The following is a 17,996-nucleotide window of genomic DNA, read 5'->3' on the forward strand; positions in this document are numbered from 1 at the left end:
CTGTTAGTCTATAAGGTGCCACAGGACTCTTTGTCACTTTTTGGAGAATATTATTCACCTTAGGAGGTTTCAGTTTTTTTCCAGAAATTCAGCCTAAACTTTCCCTTTAACTGCTTCCTATAACTCCTAGTTATTACCTCTTTCCACATCAACCAACCCTGCTGTACGACCCCAAAGAATTCCTCTCCATCCCAGGTGTTGGTCTTTCAACATTTGTAGTCTGTTATGTGTCTACTTGTTTTGTTCCTTAACCAAGCTAAGAGCATTTGGCTTCATAATTTTTCACATACATCAGTCTCCCCCGATTATATTTTATTGCTCTCCTGTGAACTCACTCCAGTGTTTCAATCTGTCTGGTAATGAGGTACCCAGAACTAAACATAGTATAATAGGAACAGGTGCATCAGAGCCCTATAGAGAGGACCTATTATTATCTCTGCTTCATGATGTGACATCTCAACCCCTAATTTGCTGTCCACTTACCCATTCCTAGGTCTCTTATGGCATGACCACTTTCCAGGTTTCTCTGTCCCACTGGTACAAATAATTTTTCCCCTCATGTATTAGCCTCATATATTCAGGATGAATCTCTTACTGTTGATTTTTGCCCATATTTGTCATCTCCATGTCTCCTTTTGCATTATTGCCTTGCCTTTGCTCAGGTTTGCAAACCTTCTAATTTAGTGTAATCAGCAAATTTCGCTAATGTGCTGCTAACACCCTTTTCAGATCACTGATGAAGATGTTAACTAACACCAGAGTAATGTTGATCTCTGCAGTAGTCACTAGATATTTCATTGCAAAATATCATTAGCTACCCACTCTTCAGAAGTCTTCAGAGGAGCCAAAGGATCATGTTGTGTTTAGTCCTGAGCAGGGGATGATAGGTGAGGGCAAGCTCCTCTAACTCTGCTTTCTACCTCCCACTATCCCCATCTTGCTCTTGGTTATAGGACCAAATTCTGCTTTTGGTCACCCATATGGAATGCCATTAAAGTCAGTGGGGTTACACAGGGACAGCAGAGGTCACAATTTGGCCTGCAAAATGTAAATACCTTTAAATGGATTGTGTTTTTAATCAGGTACAGGAAATTCACTCCCATGTAGTAATCTTTTAGTGCCAAGCTTCTGCATTTTTACAGCAACCCCTTTACACTATGTTCAGGGAAAACCAAATTTAGTTTTTGCAGCACTATAGTAAGGGCTGTTATGCTTAGCAAGTTGGATGCAGCAGAGAATCTGCCCCAGTGATTTCAGAGATCGATCATACTGGAGTAAAGTCAATATCAGATGCCCCATTTTTCTGTTATGTGAGTTGTGATGTTATATACTAAACAAAGCAGGGTGCCATGGAACTGGTAGGGTGGTTCAGGGATCAATTCTTTACTTCACTGGGTCTATCAAGTGGATAAGGTGAATAGAATTTGGCACCAAATGGTATTTCAGTCAACAGCTGTGTAAAAGCAATCAAGAATTTTTATTTAAGAATTCTGTAGTGCTTTTCTTGGGTATCCCAGCTACACATAATTAGTAAACGGGCAACTTTACATCTAGCACTAGCTTCTCAGCAGTAAAATGAGATAAATTGTTTCATTTTAGAGCTTAACTTTGAAGTCATTAATAAATATAATATTTGATTTTTTTGAGCTTTTGAGCACTTCATCAAGTAGGTGACAAACTTGCTTTTGAATTTTAAAGATTCTGCTGGTTTAAATCAATACTGGAGGTATTGACTAGAGTGGCTAAAATCTTGGCAAGCATTTGGCTCTTTACTTTGAGTATTGACTGTCCATATAAACGTCATTTATCATGCTTTTTTAAAAAACTGGTTTCAAACAAAGCTCTGGGAACTTCTTCACTGCATAGTCCTCTGGCTGACTAAAATGTTCTTACAATACCAAAGATTTCACTTATTTACAAGAGAGCTGGTGAGTGAGAACTGAAATATTAATCCTGTAATGTTATATTAAAGCAGCTGTTACGACGATCTGAAATGGCTCTGAAACACAGTGGGTATTTTTTATTCCTGTGAGCGATGAAGTCTTTACAGGAAACAGCCATATTTGCAGCTGGCATGATTGTACTGCTGTTGGCGATATCCTGTCCTTTCTTTTCTCTGAGAGAATTCCCTATATATCCTTGCTTCAAGCAGGCATGACCATGATGCCCCAGAAAGAGGGCCTTTGACAGATTGCCATCAGTTCCCTTGTGGTAGGATCTTGCCTTCCTCACTGGATTGGATGCTGTATGAATTTCTAACCTCTCTACATTTGTCTGCTGGTGCTGCCTTTTCAGCATGTAGTTAATTCCGTGGCCTAGAGTAATCCAGTGGAATACGTCAGGAATTATTTATCTTTTGTAGTATTTTGGTGGCTTATTGTTTGTTGTTAATCTATTTTTAAATGTTAACAAATTGGCCTAGCAACAATTACTGAAATTCCACATTGAAAAACAGACAACTCATTTACGGTAAATAGTGCACTACACACAACATTTATATGTAAAATTAGAAAATACATATTGAATAAAATATATAGAAAAGCCCCTTTTTATTGGGCTGAATGTCCCCTACATAATAACAAACTGTATAGGGAATAAGAGCTCAGGTTTTATCTCAGAGGATGAATTTCCACTTTTTACTATGTAGTAATGGGAGTGTTCTATGCAAAATAAACACATCTCAGGAGTCCTGCTGGAGTCTCACATGCAGGCCTGCCTATGGTTATCCACTTCTTTATTATCTCTGGGATTTATTATTGCCACTCATTATAGCTAATAGTGAAGCCACACGCCCTGCAAAAGTTCTAGAGAATACAAAACTGAGAGATCAGGCTGCGTAGCAGCAAAGGTCACTGTGGGCACATCACCCCAGTGCTGTCCTTTCTGCACTGGCTCCCCATAGCATACAGGGAACAGTTCAGTGTGTCCATCTTGATATTCACAGTCATCTGTGCAATTGGCCTTAGCTACATGAGACTTGACATGGACCTCCACAACGCTGGAACTTATGACAGCTAAATTCCACTGGAAATGAGAAACTATTGACCAATGGGAAGAAGCTCTATAGTGTGGCAGACAAGCCTAGACTATGAAACTCACTTCTTCTGCAAGATTGCAGCATAACCCTGGACTTCACCACGTACAAGTAAATAAACGCAAACTCATTTATTTGACTTAGCTTTACCTCAGTCAGTTTTTACACATGCCCGTACACAAGCCAAAAACCCTATAAAATAATCAAGCTGTTTATCATGTGAGTTTTGACAGAAGAGAAAGAGAAAATTAGTTTTTAATATTTAAATACTTGGGACATGATCTGATACTACAGCAGTTGGGCCATGTAATCACCTGGAAAGGTGACTAGATTGGGGTGATACGTAGAACAGCTGTCCTCCCTGCCCAGCCAGTGTCTCACCTCTCCATACCCATAAAGCCCAATCTTGTATGTATTTATGGTGTTACCTACAAAAAATGTTATTTTTACTGAATAATAATTATAAAGTAAGTTTAATTTTAAATGTCTCTTTCAAACTGAATGATCCATATAATTAAAAAAACCTCCTGGGCTTATTTTAGTCAGCTGTTAATATGCTTTACTGGGTCACTGGACTCACTACACCTGAGGCGTTGTTAATGACCTAATAACGCAAACACCATTCTATCTTCATATCTGTATGTCAGTATATTCATGTTTTCATATATTTACTACTTGGAAAGGACATCTCCTTTTTTAACTCATTCTCTCCTCATGCCACCCCCTTCCCACTACCTGGCACCTTCCTCCTCACACCTGGCCCTCACCCAAATGTCTCTTCTGCTTCCACAAGATTAAGTACTGGGTGTCAGAACTAGAGCTGATTGGAATTTTTTTTTTCCTGCCAAAAATAGCCAGGGGACATGTTTGTCAGCATTTTCAGCAATTTTATTTGACTTTTCTGCTAAAATCCAGAAAACAAAAAGTCGGCCAAAACCAAAAGTTTTCAGGTTTTCTGTTTTCTTACCAACCTCTCCCACCATGTTTTGATGACACATTTTCACCCAGCCATAGTCAGAACATTGCTGAACTCGCCTGTATTGCAACACCTCTCTGCAAAAGGCTACCGCTGCATTTCTTTGGTAGTTTTTGCCAAATGGCAGTATTAGAAGCTTGCTCGTATTCATTAGAGGCTTGCAGTGATATGCTATCTCAAAGGCTCAGATCCTCAAGGATGTCGAGGCACCTTACTCCTATTGAAATACCTTTTGAGGATCTGGGCCAAACTAACTTACTCAAGGCTACACAGTGTGTCAATAGCACAAACAGGAATTTCTGGTTTCCGTCCCCTTCCTTAGGCAGCTTGTTCTGCTGGACTCTCTTCCATTTTTCTCCAGGTTGGGAGATGTGCAGTGTAAATAATCTAGACAAGGGGCTGATTTATATCAAAGACGTAATCAGATTTTCTACTATACTTCTGTTGATCAGTGTGAACTCTCCCAGGACCTAGTCACAAGTCCAAGTTAAATGGCAGGAAGGGATGTGCAAACCTTTTACCAAAATGTGCTGGTTCCATTCCGGGCTAGTTGATCCTGGGAACAGTTGGCCCTCATAACCGAGGGAACAGAGGGGACCCATTTATTCTGTGTGTCTAGGTCTCACAGAACTAGTTGTAGGAACGTGGCGTTTCTGTAGCTCATGAAGCATCCCCCCATAGATCTTCCCATGCACATTCACTCTCTCTCATTCCCTTCCTTGTAGTTGGGTTGCAGACTTTTCCATAGCCCTGTGATAGCCTCGTAACACCTCTGCTACTCCCGCTGAGGCATGAAGGAAAGGACTGAATCTCCTGACCTCAGTCCTCAGAGCCACAATGGTCATGTATGAGAAGTCATTAGCCATAGACTCTGCACCTGTTGGGACTCATACTGAGCTACTGGGCCACTACCTGTGAAGTTGTGTCCTTCAGAATGTGTGTTAGCCACTGCAAAGTCCAGCTGGGCCACAAAGCTGGGCCAAACTCTGAGATGTCAACACACTGGGGCTGGTTCCTTAGCCACTAGAACCCCCACTTCTTATAGTGATACCAAAGTAATGAACAACATGAACCTTAACAGATCTTTGAGAGAAGCGACGATTTGCCTTTTTTTTGGTCCTTGTTCTGAAACTAATGTTCTGCTCTGTGTGTGACTCTAAGGATTCAATTTTCTTTAAGACAGGCCTAAAATGGACAAAATCACTAAACAGTCTCCAAGAAAGCTTTCAGCCTTCTTTACTTTGTGGATTGCCTGTCCCTGGTAACATTCATCCCTCCCCATTTTAATTTGTAATGATAAATGTCCTTGCAATAATAAACTCATAATAGATGCTTGTTTATCCCTTCAAGGCCTGTCCTTGCCTCTTTCATTAGCATTTCAGGATATTTATGACTTTGTGAATGACTGAAAATATGCAATTTGTCATTAGAGATTAAGAAACATCCTTCTCTCACTTAGGGCAGAAGCTGAGCTTTGGCCTTGGAGAGACAGAACCACCTCTGGGCTTCTTAGACAAAAACAAAGCCAGACAGTGCCCAGATTTACTGCAGCAAGTGGCTCTTCGCTACTCGGATGTCTTTGCTAATATGTCATGTGCTGTTGCTGGTAGGGTTCAATGTTTAGGCTCGACCAACTGTAGGGACCATAAAAGCCTCTGTTGTGCAGGAGCAAGAAAGAATGAGGTGGAGACAGGGAGGAGAAGGGAGAGGAATGTAAGTGTTTCCATTTCCCAGTTCAAACAATAACAACAGTGTTTAAAAGTAAAATTGGAATTTTTTTCACACACACACACACAAATGTGTCAGTTCAAGGAAATATTATATTTCAATTTGTCATTGTGGTTCTGCTGCACTGAGTCGCTCTCAACTTCAGAGCACACGAAGCCAACAGAATCTAGAAGGCTCAAAAGGCAAGTTTATCACCTACTTGATGAAGCATGAAGTACTCAGGCACTTAAAAAATAAAAACAATCAAAGGAGCTTTTGACGAGCTAAGCCACTCTAGGGAAAATCAAAGGGGGGATGTTAATTGGTTTGTGCAGCATGATATTTTCAGCTTTGAAAAAATTCAGCCATTCAGTGGTACTTTCTTTCTGCAGGTTGACGAAGTGAAAAAACTAAGAAACTGCTTTCAAGCATTGAAGATACCAGGCCAGGATGAACACGAAGGACACAAAAGTGACAGAAGGAGGTCTCAATGTCACACTGACCATACGTCTTCTCATGCACGGCAAGGTGATGCACATAACACTGTAACAGTGGTTGTCTTTTTATTTATCTATGTGTCTGTGGTTGCATTAAAGTCTGACAGTTACATTTACATTTACAGAGGCCCTGGTCCTGCTTGAGTTTAAGTCAAGGCCCAAAGACCTGTCCTTGATTCAGCAATGTGATACCACTCATGCTGAACTTAAGCATATATTTAATTCCATTCCTGTTCAGCACAGCACTTACACACATGGTTAAGTGTGTAAATCAGGATCTCTAATGGACCAGAGTGCCAATAGCTGTGTTGTGACAGCTTCACAATTCTATAACTCAGGGGCTGCGAGCAGTTACATATCAAACCCCAGTTTCCAATACTTTGTTAGTCTCAATACAGAAGTGTGCTGCTATAAATGCAAACTTGTTTCTTGGGTTCTAACCCTGAGAGCATGTTTATTGGCAACATTAGGCAAAACTAACTTGTGTGTTTTCATGTTTGGGGATCATCTGTACAGTGCTGGCCTCAGGCAGACATTTGCTCGCCTTTAGCAAGGAAACAGTGAAAATAGATATAGATTAAATATTTTTTGGAAATATCTCGCTCTTATATATAATGTTTCTTTTGATTTATAATGCATTAAAATACTTTCTTGGGCACTAGGCAGCTGTGTTACATATGAAAAATATAATTATATTAAAATAAAATATAGCAACTGCTTCTCACCACCCCCTATATCAGAAAATAACTCATAGAGACATTCAAAACCCATAAAATATTCTCCTAACACAAATACCAGACTCTTTTCAGCCCCCATATAAACTGGATTCATGTATGTGCAGGTCTGTATTTGTGTATAACACACAGAAACTAGTTAAAAGAACGTTAAGGTTGCAAAGTCAAGCACTCAAAAGTTAGAAGATGGGATAATTAAGGTTGTCCATGCAATCTTAACTCAGCCCCTTTGTGCATATGCATTACGATACAGGTTTTAGTTACATGATCGCATCCTATTTTTTCCACAGGATCCCTGCCTCCTTCAGTGCAAAGAATAAACCTGCTCTGGGGATGAATCAGGGTTGCACAGTGAAGGAGGCTGTTGTCTGTAGGATTCCTGGCTCATATGTTGAGGAAGTTGGAAGATGTGTAGGAACTTAGGTAAGGGATTGCAGGAAGGGAAAGGATGGTCTCAAGGTTTCAGGCAGTTGAATGCTGCAGTGGAAAATTGGATCCTATCCCTAACCCTGCCACAGAGTTCCTATGTGATGCTGGACAAGTAACTTGAACCAAACTTTTCACAGGCAATCACTAATCATTTTCTGGGTGCCTGACTTAAGATCCTGGGGCCTAAATTTGCAGCAGTGCAGCGCACTCACAGCTGTAACTGAAGTCAATGACAGCAATGCTTTGAACATATAAATTCTGTAAAATGCTTATAAAGCTCGGTACTCTGAAAATTACCCAAAATTAGTGGATACTTTTGGCTTTAATCTCTGTGCTTCAGTTCCCCATCTGTACAATGGGGATAATAATATCTCCTCTCACTGAGCTGTTGGGGAAATAAATTAATTAGTGTATGTGAAGCAATCAGATACTGTAGTGATGTGCAGCATAGAAAAGCCCAGTAGGAAAGTAATAATTATGTCTTCAAATCAGGGTTTATATAGTGTGCAATGAATAAAGCGCAGGGCCACACTTTAAAAAACAAGGTGAAGATAAGACGAATCAATTGCCTAGGGAGGTTGTGGAATCTCCGTCCCTGGAGGTTTTTAAGAGCAGGCTGTCAGGGATGGTCTAGATAATACTTAGTCCTGCCTTGAGTGCAAGGGAATGGACTAGAAGTCCTTTCAAAGTCCTTTCCAATCCTGTGATTCTATGAGTCTATTAAAATATTAAGTAACTGTGATCCACTCTGTGTAATACAGGGTCCTGTGGAAAAAATAGCATGTGATTATGTAATTAAAGACTGTATCATGATGCATCCACAGAAGGGGGGCAAATTAAGGTTACATGGACAACCTGAGTTCTGGCATTTCCACGCTTCTAAGTGCTTGACTTTAAAACCTTAATATTTTCCTTTTAAGTTAGTTTGTGTGTGTAATTTTCTAGGCTTTTAAAATAAGAAAACAGAAGAACAAATGTTCTGTCATGTGATATCATATACCCACATGGATCATTAGCAGAGCTGGAACCTTTAGATCTACCACACAGACCTCTGACACTTGAGTTATCGGCGTAACTGGCAGCAATATTAGGATGTCATTCTCTGTTTGGACCAGCACAAGAGGGGGATGAGACAGATTGCCAGTGGGTTTCAGAGATCTTTGCTGACAGCAGAAAAATGCTGCCACTCAGGAAACTTGGTTTCCATCCCGCGCTCTGGAGGCGAGTGTGCGCTAGTGGGCACAGACTCTTCTGCTAACTCCCCTCAGATTCACTCACTTCCTCCCTGCCCCCATTCCACCCCAGCACCACACTGGTTCCTCTTCATCCAGCCAATCCCAGTCAGTTTCTCATCTCCTGCCCTCTAGTTCTAGTCTGACCAGAGTCCTTATCCAAATCTACTTCTTTCGCTCCCTCCTGGCCAAGCGGCATTCCAATCAGATGGCTTCCTCCTCTGTGCTGCCTGGGGGACAACAAGGGGTCATTGAGGGTCCATGAGAGACAGGCTCCCTGCTCTCAGTTCCAGTGTCTGGCCCAACTGTGGCCTGGAGCAGCCATGACAGGGCAAGTCCAGATTCAGCCATGAAGCCCTGGACTGGAAGGAGAATGCTCAGTAGCTCTCTGAGAAAGATGCAATGCACAGTCTGGACCTGTGACAGGCTGGAACATTCTCAGTGAGGATGGTGTCTTCAGAAATCTTAGCTGTTAAAAATCAAAGTCATTATTGAGCATGTGCTAACTGATTTTTCAGAGAGATTTATAACTTGGCCAAATGTGGGCAGATTTTTCACAGGAGCAGTAAAAGGCATATCCTGGCACAAATGCCACCACCTGCCAAATTTCATGTCCCTTCTCCAAAGCATGCTGGCCCTAGATCTCATCAAAGAAAGGGTCACCAGCATTTTTTTAGTAATGAACTGCCTATTTTCCCTAGCCTTTTTCCTGAAGTGGCAGAACCATTTGGGCTGAAAATTTTCAGGAAGTTTCAGCCAAACTTGCACCTGACATGTAAAATTTCAACCCAAGTGGTTTACATTTGGCAAAGTTATAAGCAACTGAAAACAGGGTCTGATAATGGGAAGTGCCAGGCAAACAAATGGTGTGTGTGTGTGTCTATGTGTGTCTGTGTAAAAACCTAGTATTTGGCTTTGAGGGCTCCATCCTGCAAGGTGCTGGCCCTGATCCAGCACAGCACTTAAATGCATGTTTAACTTCATGCCTGTGATTAGTCCCACTGGCTTCAGTTAAACTACTTTTGGCTTACGTGCGTTTCTGCATCACACCAGAAAGCTACACTGCTCTCAGAATCAAACCCTTTATGTAACTCAATAAGTATCAATCATTTTCAGGACATTTTAGTTAAACTGTTTTTTAAACTAGCATAAAGCAATCAGAAAGGAAATTAGAAGAAGTTAATTTTCTGTGTTGAATGTAGTGGGTGCACAACTACAGTTAACAGTAAATGGATGTTACGTATCTAATCTTCAATTAACATGTAGCCCTGAGAGTTTAAATTAAACCCATAAAAGCAAAGAAATTCAAAGTTAAAGTGGAAATATACCATACATCCTCAGTTAACAAGGCACAATGGGTGTGCCCTTTCCTACAGTATGCTCTAATAATGTGTCCTATTGCCCCTAAGTATTGCAAAGAGTGTATGAAATGAGAATTTATTTTTGTATATTAAACTCAGGCCCTCACATTTACTTTGATGTCATCTTTGTGATTTAAAAATGCTAATATCAATGATGGAGTTATCATTCTGAGAGCTGTGAGTGGCTCTGAAATAGAGCAAGAAATATGCTTCCACACGGTTTCTTAAGATTTGCTGTGGTAATGGCATCACTGAAAATTGCTGCACTCTAATTAGCATTCCCAGACAAAACACTTAACGGGGCCAGCATTCAGGTTGTAAATAAGGATTCATAACTTACAGGCGAAAGGGGAGAATTAAAGGACATTGTTAAAAATCGTTGAATGTCCCGGTTTTCCAATTTTATTAGTAAAATAAATATATTTTTTAAAGTTGAAATGTATGGAAATGCATCTTTAACTCTGTCCCTATAATTGTGTTACCTTTTGGACTCCTACATTAAGAGGTTAATATGTTTGTGACATCTGCATTGTTTTTCACAAATAGCCATCTTACACTACACTTGTCTACACTTAACTGCTCCACTGTAGTGCTTAGTGAAGCCACTACCTGTACCAACAAGAGACCTTCTCCAGTCAGGGTAGGTACTCCACCTCCCCAAGAGGCAGAAGCTATATTGACAGGAGAATCCCTCCAGTCAACATACTGCTGTTTACACACCCCTGAGTGATGTAGTTATACTAACATACATTTGTAGTGTAGACCAAGGCTATGTAAGATTAATTAGCTCAACTGTAAACCCTGGTAGCTTTGGACATTTTAAACACATTTACTTGGGTAATTTGCATATGGACTTTAAGTGGAGGATGACTTCTTTAACCATGTCCGCTGCACATTATGTAGCATAATGCACACTGCTGAACTCCAAAGGGAAGATGTCCACAGACACCAGGAGGCTAACCATTTTACAGCATAGAAGGTTAATATTGCAAAAACAAATTCCACTGGCTGGCATGAGGGAAGTAATGCTGTACAGGGAGCTGGTTAGATCTTCAGTGTGTGTGTATGAAATGCAAGAGATAGAGGCGGCCTGATTTTCATCTCATCACTAGATTAAATGAGAAAAAACTTCATTGAAGTCAGTGGCATCACAGCAGTGTGAAACCCCTCTGAGTAAGATCAGGGCAAGATGTTTCTCCTGCTGTCTTATCGAGGGATGGTGAATCAGAATCGGAGGACAGTCTCTGATCTTTCATGGAGGTGGTTCTACATGTCGTATATTAAGGATGATAGAAAGTAGAGGCATATAGACTTATATTGTCAGTGAGAAAGATTTTCTGTATTCAGGCATAAGGCTCATGTTCCATGAAGTTCAGCAGAGATGGGGCAGAGAAAATGGGGACAGAATTAAGGTTGTTTAGAATACCCTAATGCTCCATTTCCCTATTTCAAATATTTGAATTGTATATAGTTTTCAACATTTGTTCTATAAAACTATGATGTTCTTTCAAGCTCCTCCCCCAATAAGGAGCCTGTGTATTCACAACTATAATTTTATCTTACCTACATTTTGTGTCTGGGAATTTCCTTAGTTTTTTTTTTTTAAATGTTTTTGGTTTCCGCTTTTGTGAAGTACTGATGTGGTGTGAGCCCCTGCCGGAGTCCTTCCCCGGCTCACAAGCTGTGCCAGAATCTCCAGCCAGTTTATAAAATATCCCAGCAGCTATGTCAGTTGCTAACTACTCCACTTCTTGGGGCTCTGCCATACTTGGATGGTCAATTTTTTCAATCTTCCCTCATAGGTCATGTTTTCTAGACCTTTAATCATTCTTGTTGCTCTTCTCTGGACTTTTTCCAATTTGTCCACATCTTTCCTTAAATGTGGCACCCAAAAGTGAACATAAAACTCCAGTGGAGGCCTAATCAGTGCAGAGTAGAGCAGAAGAATTACTTCTTGTGTCTTGCTTACAACACTCCTGCTAATACGTCCCAGAATGGTGTTGGCTTTTTTTGCAACAGTGTTACGCTGTTCACTCATACTTAGCTTGTGATCCACTATGACCCCCACATCCCTTTCTGAATACTCCTTCCTAGCAGTTACTTCCCATTTTGTATGTGTGCAACTGATTATTCCTTCATAAAGGGAGTACTTTGCATTTGTCCTTATTGAATTTTATCCTATTTTCTTCAGACCATGTCTCGAGTTTGTCCAAATCATTTTGAATTTTAATCCTATCCTCCAAAGTACTTGCAAACCCTCCAGTTTGTTATCATCTGCAAACTTTGTATGTGTATTTTCTATGTATTATCTAAATCATTGATGAAGATATTGAACAGAACTGGACCCAGAACTGATCACTGCAGGACCCCATTCAATATGCCCTTCCAACTTTACTGTGAACCACTGATAACTACTCTCTAGGAACGGTTTTCCAACCAGTTATGCGTCCACCTTATAGTAGTTTCATCTAGGTTGTATTTCTCTAGTTTGTTTATGAGAAGGTCACACAAGACAGTATCAAAAGCCTTACCAAAATCAAGCTATACCATATCTACCACTTCCCCCCTAGCCACAAGGCTTGTTACCCTTTACAAGAAAGTGATTAGGTTGGCTTGACACAATTTGTTCTTGACAAATCCAGACTGACTGCTACTTATCACCTTATTATCTTCTAGGTGTTTGCAAACTGATTGCTTAATTATTTGCTCCATTATCTTTCTGGGTACTGAAGTTCCCCAACCCAGCACCTTCCTATTCCCCAGATATCTTCTACCTCCTGCCCATCTGCCAGGGCTGCCAAATTTTCTGCATCTCCCTCTCCTACCCTTGACATTGCTTGGGGCTGGTATACACTTAAGCTGAAGTGTATGGTCATATACAAATTACTTGCAAATATGCCAAATAGTTGCATATTCACAAATAATTAGTATAAATGCAACACATGGAGCTAAACAAATCTTGGCAGCTATGTCAGTCATTCTCACGGGGTATAATTACAGATGTGTAAAGAAACCTGAACTTGACAATAGACATTCTTATAGGGATGAGAAAGAGAAGAGAGAAGGAGAAATCCACTGGGGTTTCACAGAGTGTAGGTCAGTGCAGAATTCAGCTTTGTGTAGGTCAGAGAGGTAGGAAGAGTGGAAAAACAGAGCAAGGGAAGACTCTTTGGGCCTGATTCTTATCTCGCTTTGTCCAGTTTTACAAAGTATAATTCCATTGAAATCAGTGGATTTATTTCTGATCTTAAACAGCGTGAGAGAAATCAGATCCATAGACAGACATTATTTGTATCTAACAAGTCTTTTATGGAGCAACAATAAATTCCCAGGTTATATATATATAATAATAACTAACACTATTCTTTCAAGTACTGTTAGCACAAGTTAAATTTCTCCCTGTTGTATCTCTTTTATGGTTCTTCATCCCCACCCCCTACACAGAGAGTTGACTCATTCAACGCACATACCAAGTTTTACTCTCCCTTGTATGTTCATGTAATTCCTTCTGGAGCCTGTTGTCGTTGCTGTATCAATCACAGGGGCCCACTAGATAGCAGTGCTAGTGAGGAGCAAGGGAATAAATGAAGGAGCTGAATGTGAGTCTTCCACACTGCATTTCTGCCAGGTTGAAATGCAGCCGTGTTTATAATGATAAGCAGTATTGATTAAGGCACAGGTTATTTCCTGGGATTCATGACTAGCGGGGAAGCCTTGATAATGTGTTTGCATGTGATGGGAGGCTGGGCTTACTGATAACATCACCCAGTGGTTAGGTTACAGTACCTCTACTTTCTCCCATCTCCAGTGCCTCTCATCGGCAACTCCTCCAATAATGTGAAAACCCGCCTTTTGGGGATGACGACTCGACTCTCCAGCAGAGTCACCAATTTAGTTCGCCCCCTTTCAGGGTAACAAAATCTAAAGAGGTTTGAAGAATCCCACATCCTCACAACACAAAGGGTCTTCAGCCCACCTCCGGACCCTTGTGCAGGGTTTAGCTTCACCTCAGGGCTCTCAGCATCTCTACCCTCTCCTCACTCCTGTGAGGAGGGAGGGGAAAGGAGGTACATTTTCCTTTCCATAACAGTGGGCACAGAGAGTTGGTAGGAGAGTCCAGATCTAACCATTCCATCCAGCTCTGCCCCAGGGCCCTAGGAGAGGTAACAATATCAAACATGCTGCAATGCCTTGAAACTGCCTCCCTGGATCACTTCCACCATTTACCTCTCCTCAAAGTCTAACATAAGACAGCAAAAATAAAGAGTAATTTAAACCTTCGGGGCTCAGCTGGAAGCCCCTTCCTTGTAATGAGGATTTCTGCAACACCCTTGTTCAGGAGCCCTCGACATAGGTCTGTCCTCCTAGCCTACCTGAGCTATCTGGCTCCCTTTTAAGCTCCCTTCTCTAGCTGGAACATGCTTTGTAGGTGGCGGTGGGTTAGTCACCTGGGCCCAGAACTGCTCCTTAGCCTCTTCAGTCCTAGAGTACACTTACACTACCCGCCAGATTGGCGGGTAGTGATCGATCTATCAGGGATCGATTTATGTGTAGACACGATAAATCGATCCCCAATCGCTCTGCCTTCGACTCCTGTACTCCATCACAGAGAGAGGTGGAAGCAGAGTCGACAGGGTCGACCCCGGGCTGTGAGGACATGAGGTAAGTCGATCTAAGATACATCGACTTCAGCTATGTTATCCTTGTAGCTGAAGTTGCGTATCTTAGGTCGATTCCCCTTCGCCCCCAGTGTGGGGTTTATGCACCGTATTACATTGTAAAAAATTTCTTTCTGCCAGGCTGAGGGTGAGATTTGGTTTATATTCATGCCTAAAATGAATAATCAGGAGAGAGTAGGGTTCTGTAGCCCTACTTATTAGTATCCTTGCTGGCCATCTCAGCATGGAGACTAAAGTTTGAATGAGCCCAGAAATTAAATCACCTTTCCCCTTCTAAAGGTGGAACTTTCAGGCCAGGGATGGGGTAGGATGGCAGTGTTATTGTTACACTGCTATTACCCGTTCCTGTTTTGTGGATAAAGAGAGGACATCAGTTTCCTTTACTGTCAAGATAGCACCTATCACCAGCATTAAATTAACGTTTTTGGAAAGGACTTATAGCATGCAAATAAGTGTGCCATCCTCAGCTGTCAAAGCCCTCAGTAGGCATCAATTGGCTACATTGTTAAAGTGCCAAAAGAACTGTTCCCTTTTTTTTTTGGGTCAAAAATCAACTTTTCATAATTGCCCGTAAAATAGATTAGGGTAGGTTCTTTGGAGCTTTTGATATTTCACTTTCATTTTCCTGTTCACATTTTGGAAAATGTGTATTCTTATGAATTTTGGAAGGCTGATTTTCTTGCCTAATACCAACAGTAATGAGGTCAAGCACTGCAGTGTTGTAAAGGCTTTCCCATGCAGCTCTGCCAGTTCTGAGCATCTTGTGCCCAAACTAAAAGGACTCCAAGGAAGCATTTACACTGTACTGGAGAATTATTACATGACTTTAAAATAGTTTGGACTTTTACACAGTCAGTGTTAACAGGCTGTCTGAAACCCTGAAGATTCGCCATGAAGGGCTGAATTCAGATGTGTATGGCATCAGCAGAAGGGTGTTGGATTTCAGGAAAGCAATTTAGGAGAGGTTTAAAAATCAAGTGTATAATGTGGAATAGGAGGAAATATTCAAATCTGCCCATCCGGAACAAGGCCAAGGCACCCTAAAAGACACTTTAAATAAGGCCCAGCAGGCTTCAATTCTTCTGTAAAAGAAGAAGGTAAGAAACAAGAAGAGACTTGTGTGATTTCATAAGGAATTGCACAAAGATCTGAGGTGAAAAAGAAACCAAGCTACACTGGGAATAGCAAAGTGTGCAGGAAACCAAACAAGAATACAGGGAGTCATTTAAAGCCTGTAGGGAAAAAGTTAAAGATTGCAAAAATAAAAACCAGAATGAATTAATACAAGCCAGATGGTGTGAGGAGAACAAGAAGAGCATTTACCAGTAAAAAGGGGGTACAGATGGGAAAGAAAAATTGGAGAGAAAGTAGACCTGTTGTTACTAAATGATATGGGTTAACATAAGAACATAAGAATGGCCATACTGGGTCAGACCAAGGGTCCATCTAGCCCAGTATCTGTCTGCTGACAGTGAGCCCATACTGGGCTAGATACCCAATGGGACCCTTGGTTGCCTTCTGGAAGGCCAGTTTGCATCCTTAATAGATAGTCTCTCAGATTGATCCAAGGATCTTTCTGCTTGCCATCCTATCTCACCTCTGACAAACAGAGGCAGAGCACGCCATTCCTCCGTACATCCTGCTTAATTAGCCATTAATGGACTTAACTCCATAATAGTCTAGTCTCTTTTAAACCTGGTATAGTCCTAGCCTTCACAACCGTTCCTCAGGCAAGAGTCACAGATGACTGTGCGCTGATGTTGAGAACTTCCTTTTATTTTGTTTTAACCTGCCTCATTCATTTCCACGTTGGTGGCACTAGTTCTTATATTATGCGAAACAAGTTAAATACTTTTCTTATTCACTTTCTGCCACACAGCTCATGATGTATAACCTCTATCATACGCACCCCTTAGTCTCCTCTTTTCCAAGCTGGTTAAATCCTACTCTTTAATCTCTCCTCATATGGGACCTGTTCCAAACCCCTAATCATTTTAGTGCCCTTCTCTGACCCTTTTCTAATGCCAGTATATCTTTTTTGAGATGAGGAGACCACATCTATATGCAGTATTCAAGATGTAGGTATACCATGGGTTTATATAAGGGCAATAAGATATTCTCTGTCTTATTCTCTATCCCCTTTTTAATGATTCCTAACATCCTGTTTTTTGACCGCCACTGCACACTGTGTAGACGTCTTCAGAGAACTACCCTCAGTGACTCCAAGATCTCTTTCCTGATTCGTTGTAGCTAAATTAGTCCTCATCATATTGTATGTATAGTTGGGGAAAGATTAGAACAACAGAAATGAGTTTGATTGCAACACAGTGACATTATAGTCAAAAATATGAGTGCATTTTTGGGCTGCATCTACAGAGTCATCTGGTCAATGGACAGGGAGGCAATAGGTACCTCTCTCTATGGCTCTGGCGAAAACATACCTGGAATATTGTACTCAGTTCTAGGTACTAGATCACAGGCAAGATGTTGGAAAATGGGAGGGAGCTCAAAGAAAAGCAAGAAAAAAAATAGATGGCTGAAGAGATTGGGAAGAGAAATGTAAAGAGCTAATAGCTTTGTTAAGTTATGATGAGGGAGAAAATAAGTTTGCAAATCTATGAAGAAAATAAACACCAAAAAGAGAATGTAATTTATTTTGAGTGGTTCAAGGAATTAGAACTAGAAATAATGGGGTAAAATAATAAGTAATTGTAACAATAAAGGCTAAAGAAAAAAGAATTTTAGCCTAAACACTAGGGAAAACTGCCTGGCAGTGAGAGTTATTAGGCTGTGAAACAGTCTCCTAAGGGAAGTGTTAGAAGCGCCATTGCTTGGAATATTTAAAACAAAGCAGGATAAAATACAAGCAAATGTTTTATAGGGAACAATCCTCCATTAGCAGAGGAAAATATCTGATAATCTAACAGGGTTTTTCGCTCTCTGACTGTTTGACGGGGTGAAACATTCCAACTCTAGCCTCATAGTCACGGTATCAGTAAATTAGACAAGCGTACTTAGCAGCCACATTTTCAACTGTGGCCATTGATTTTCATTGTCTCAGTTTTTGGGTGCCTCCCCTTTAGATACCCTGGACCTTCTTAGTGGTGCTAAGCACCTGCAACAGCACTGATGTCAGCTAGAGTTGTGGGTGCTCAGAGCCTCTGAAAAAAGAGACCTACTGTGTCCCAGCAGGGCTCACCTAACATCAATGGCCGTCATTCTTCACAACCAGATTTTCTACAGCTGATTTTTTTCATTACTATACTACTCATCCACACTTAAAGACATTAATACAGGCAAGATAAAAAACAGAGCGAATATCTCTCACTTTCATTCATTATACACAG

General features: G+C 40.9%; 1 protein-coding gene across 8 annotated transcripts in view; it reads left to right on the plus strand.

The window, feature by feature from the left end:
* LOC116816393 (poly(rC)-binding protein 3-like) overlaps nt 1-17,996 on the plus strand; it is a 754,639-nt gene that overhangs the window by 665,384 nt on the left and 71,259 nt on the right. For all 8 annotated transcript variants that reach the window (XM_032765573.2, XM_032765582.2, XM_032765583.2 and 5 more), the window contains one exon: nt 6,110-6,245. In XM_032765573.2, the coding sequence (XP_032621464.1) occupies nt 6,168-6,245 (78 nt within the window). In that variant the 5' untranslated portion in view covers nt 6,110-6,167. The remainder of the gene's footprint in view (nt 1-6,109; nt 6,246-17,996) is intronic.

This window comes from Chelonoidis abingdonii, chromosome 2 (assembly GCF_003597395.2).
Source record: "Chelonoidis abingdonii isolate Lonesome George chromosome 2, CheloAbing_2.0, whole genome shotgun sequence".
Classification (NCBI taxonomy): Eukaryota; Metazoa; Chordata; order Testudines; family Testudinidae; genus Chelonoidis; species Chelonoidis abingdonii.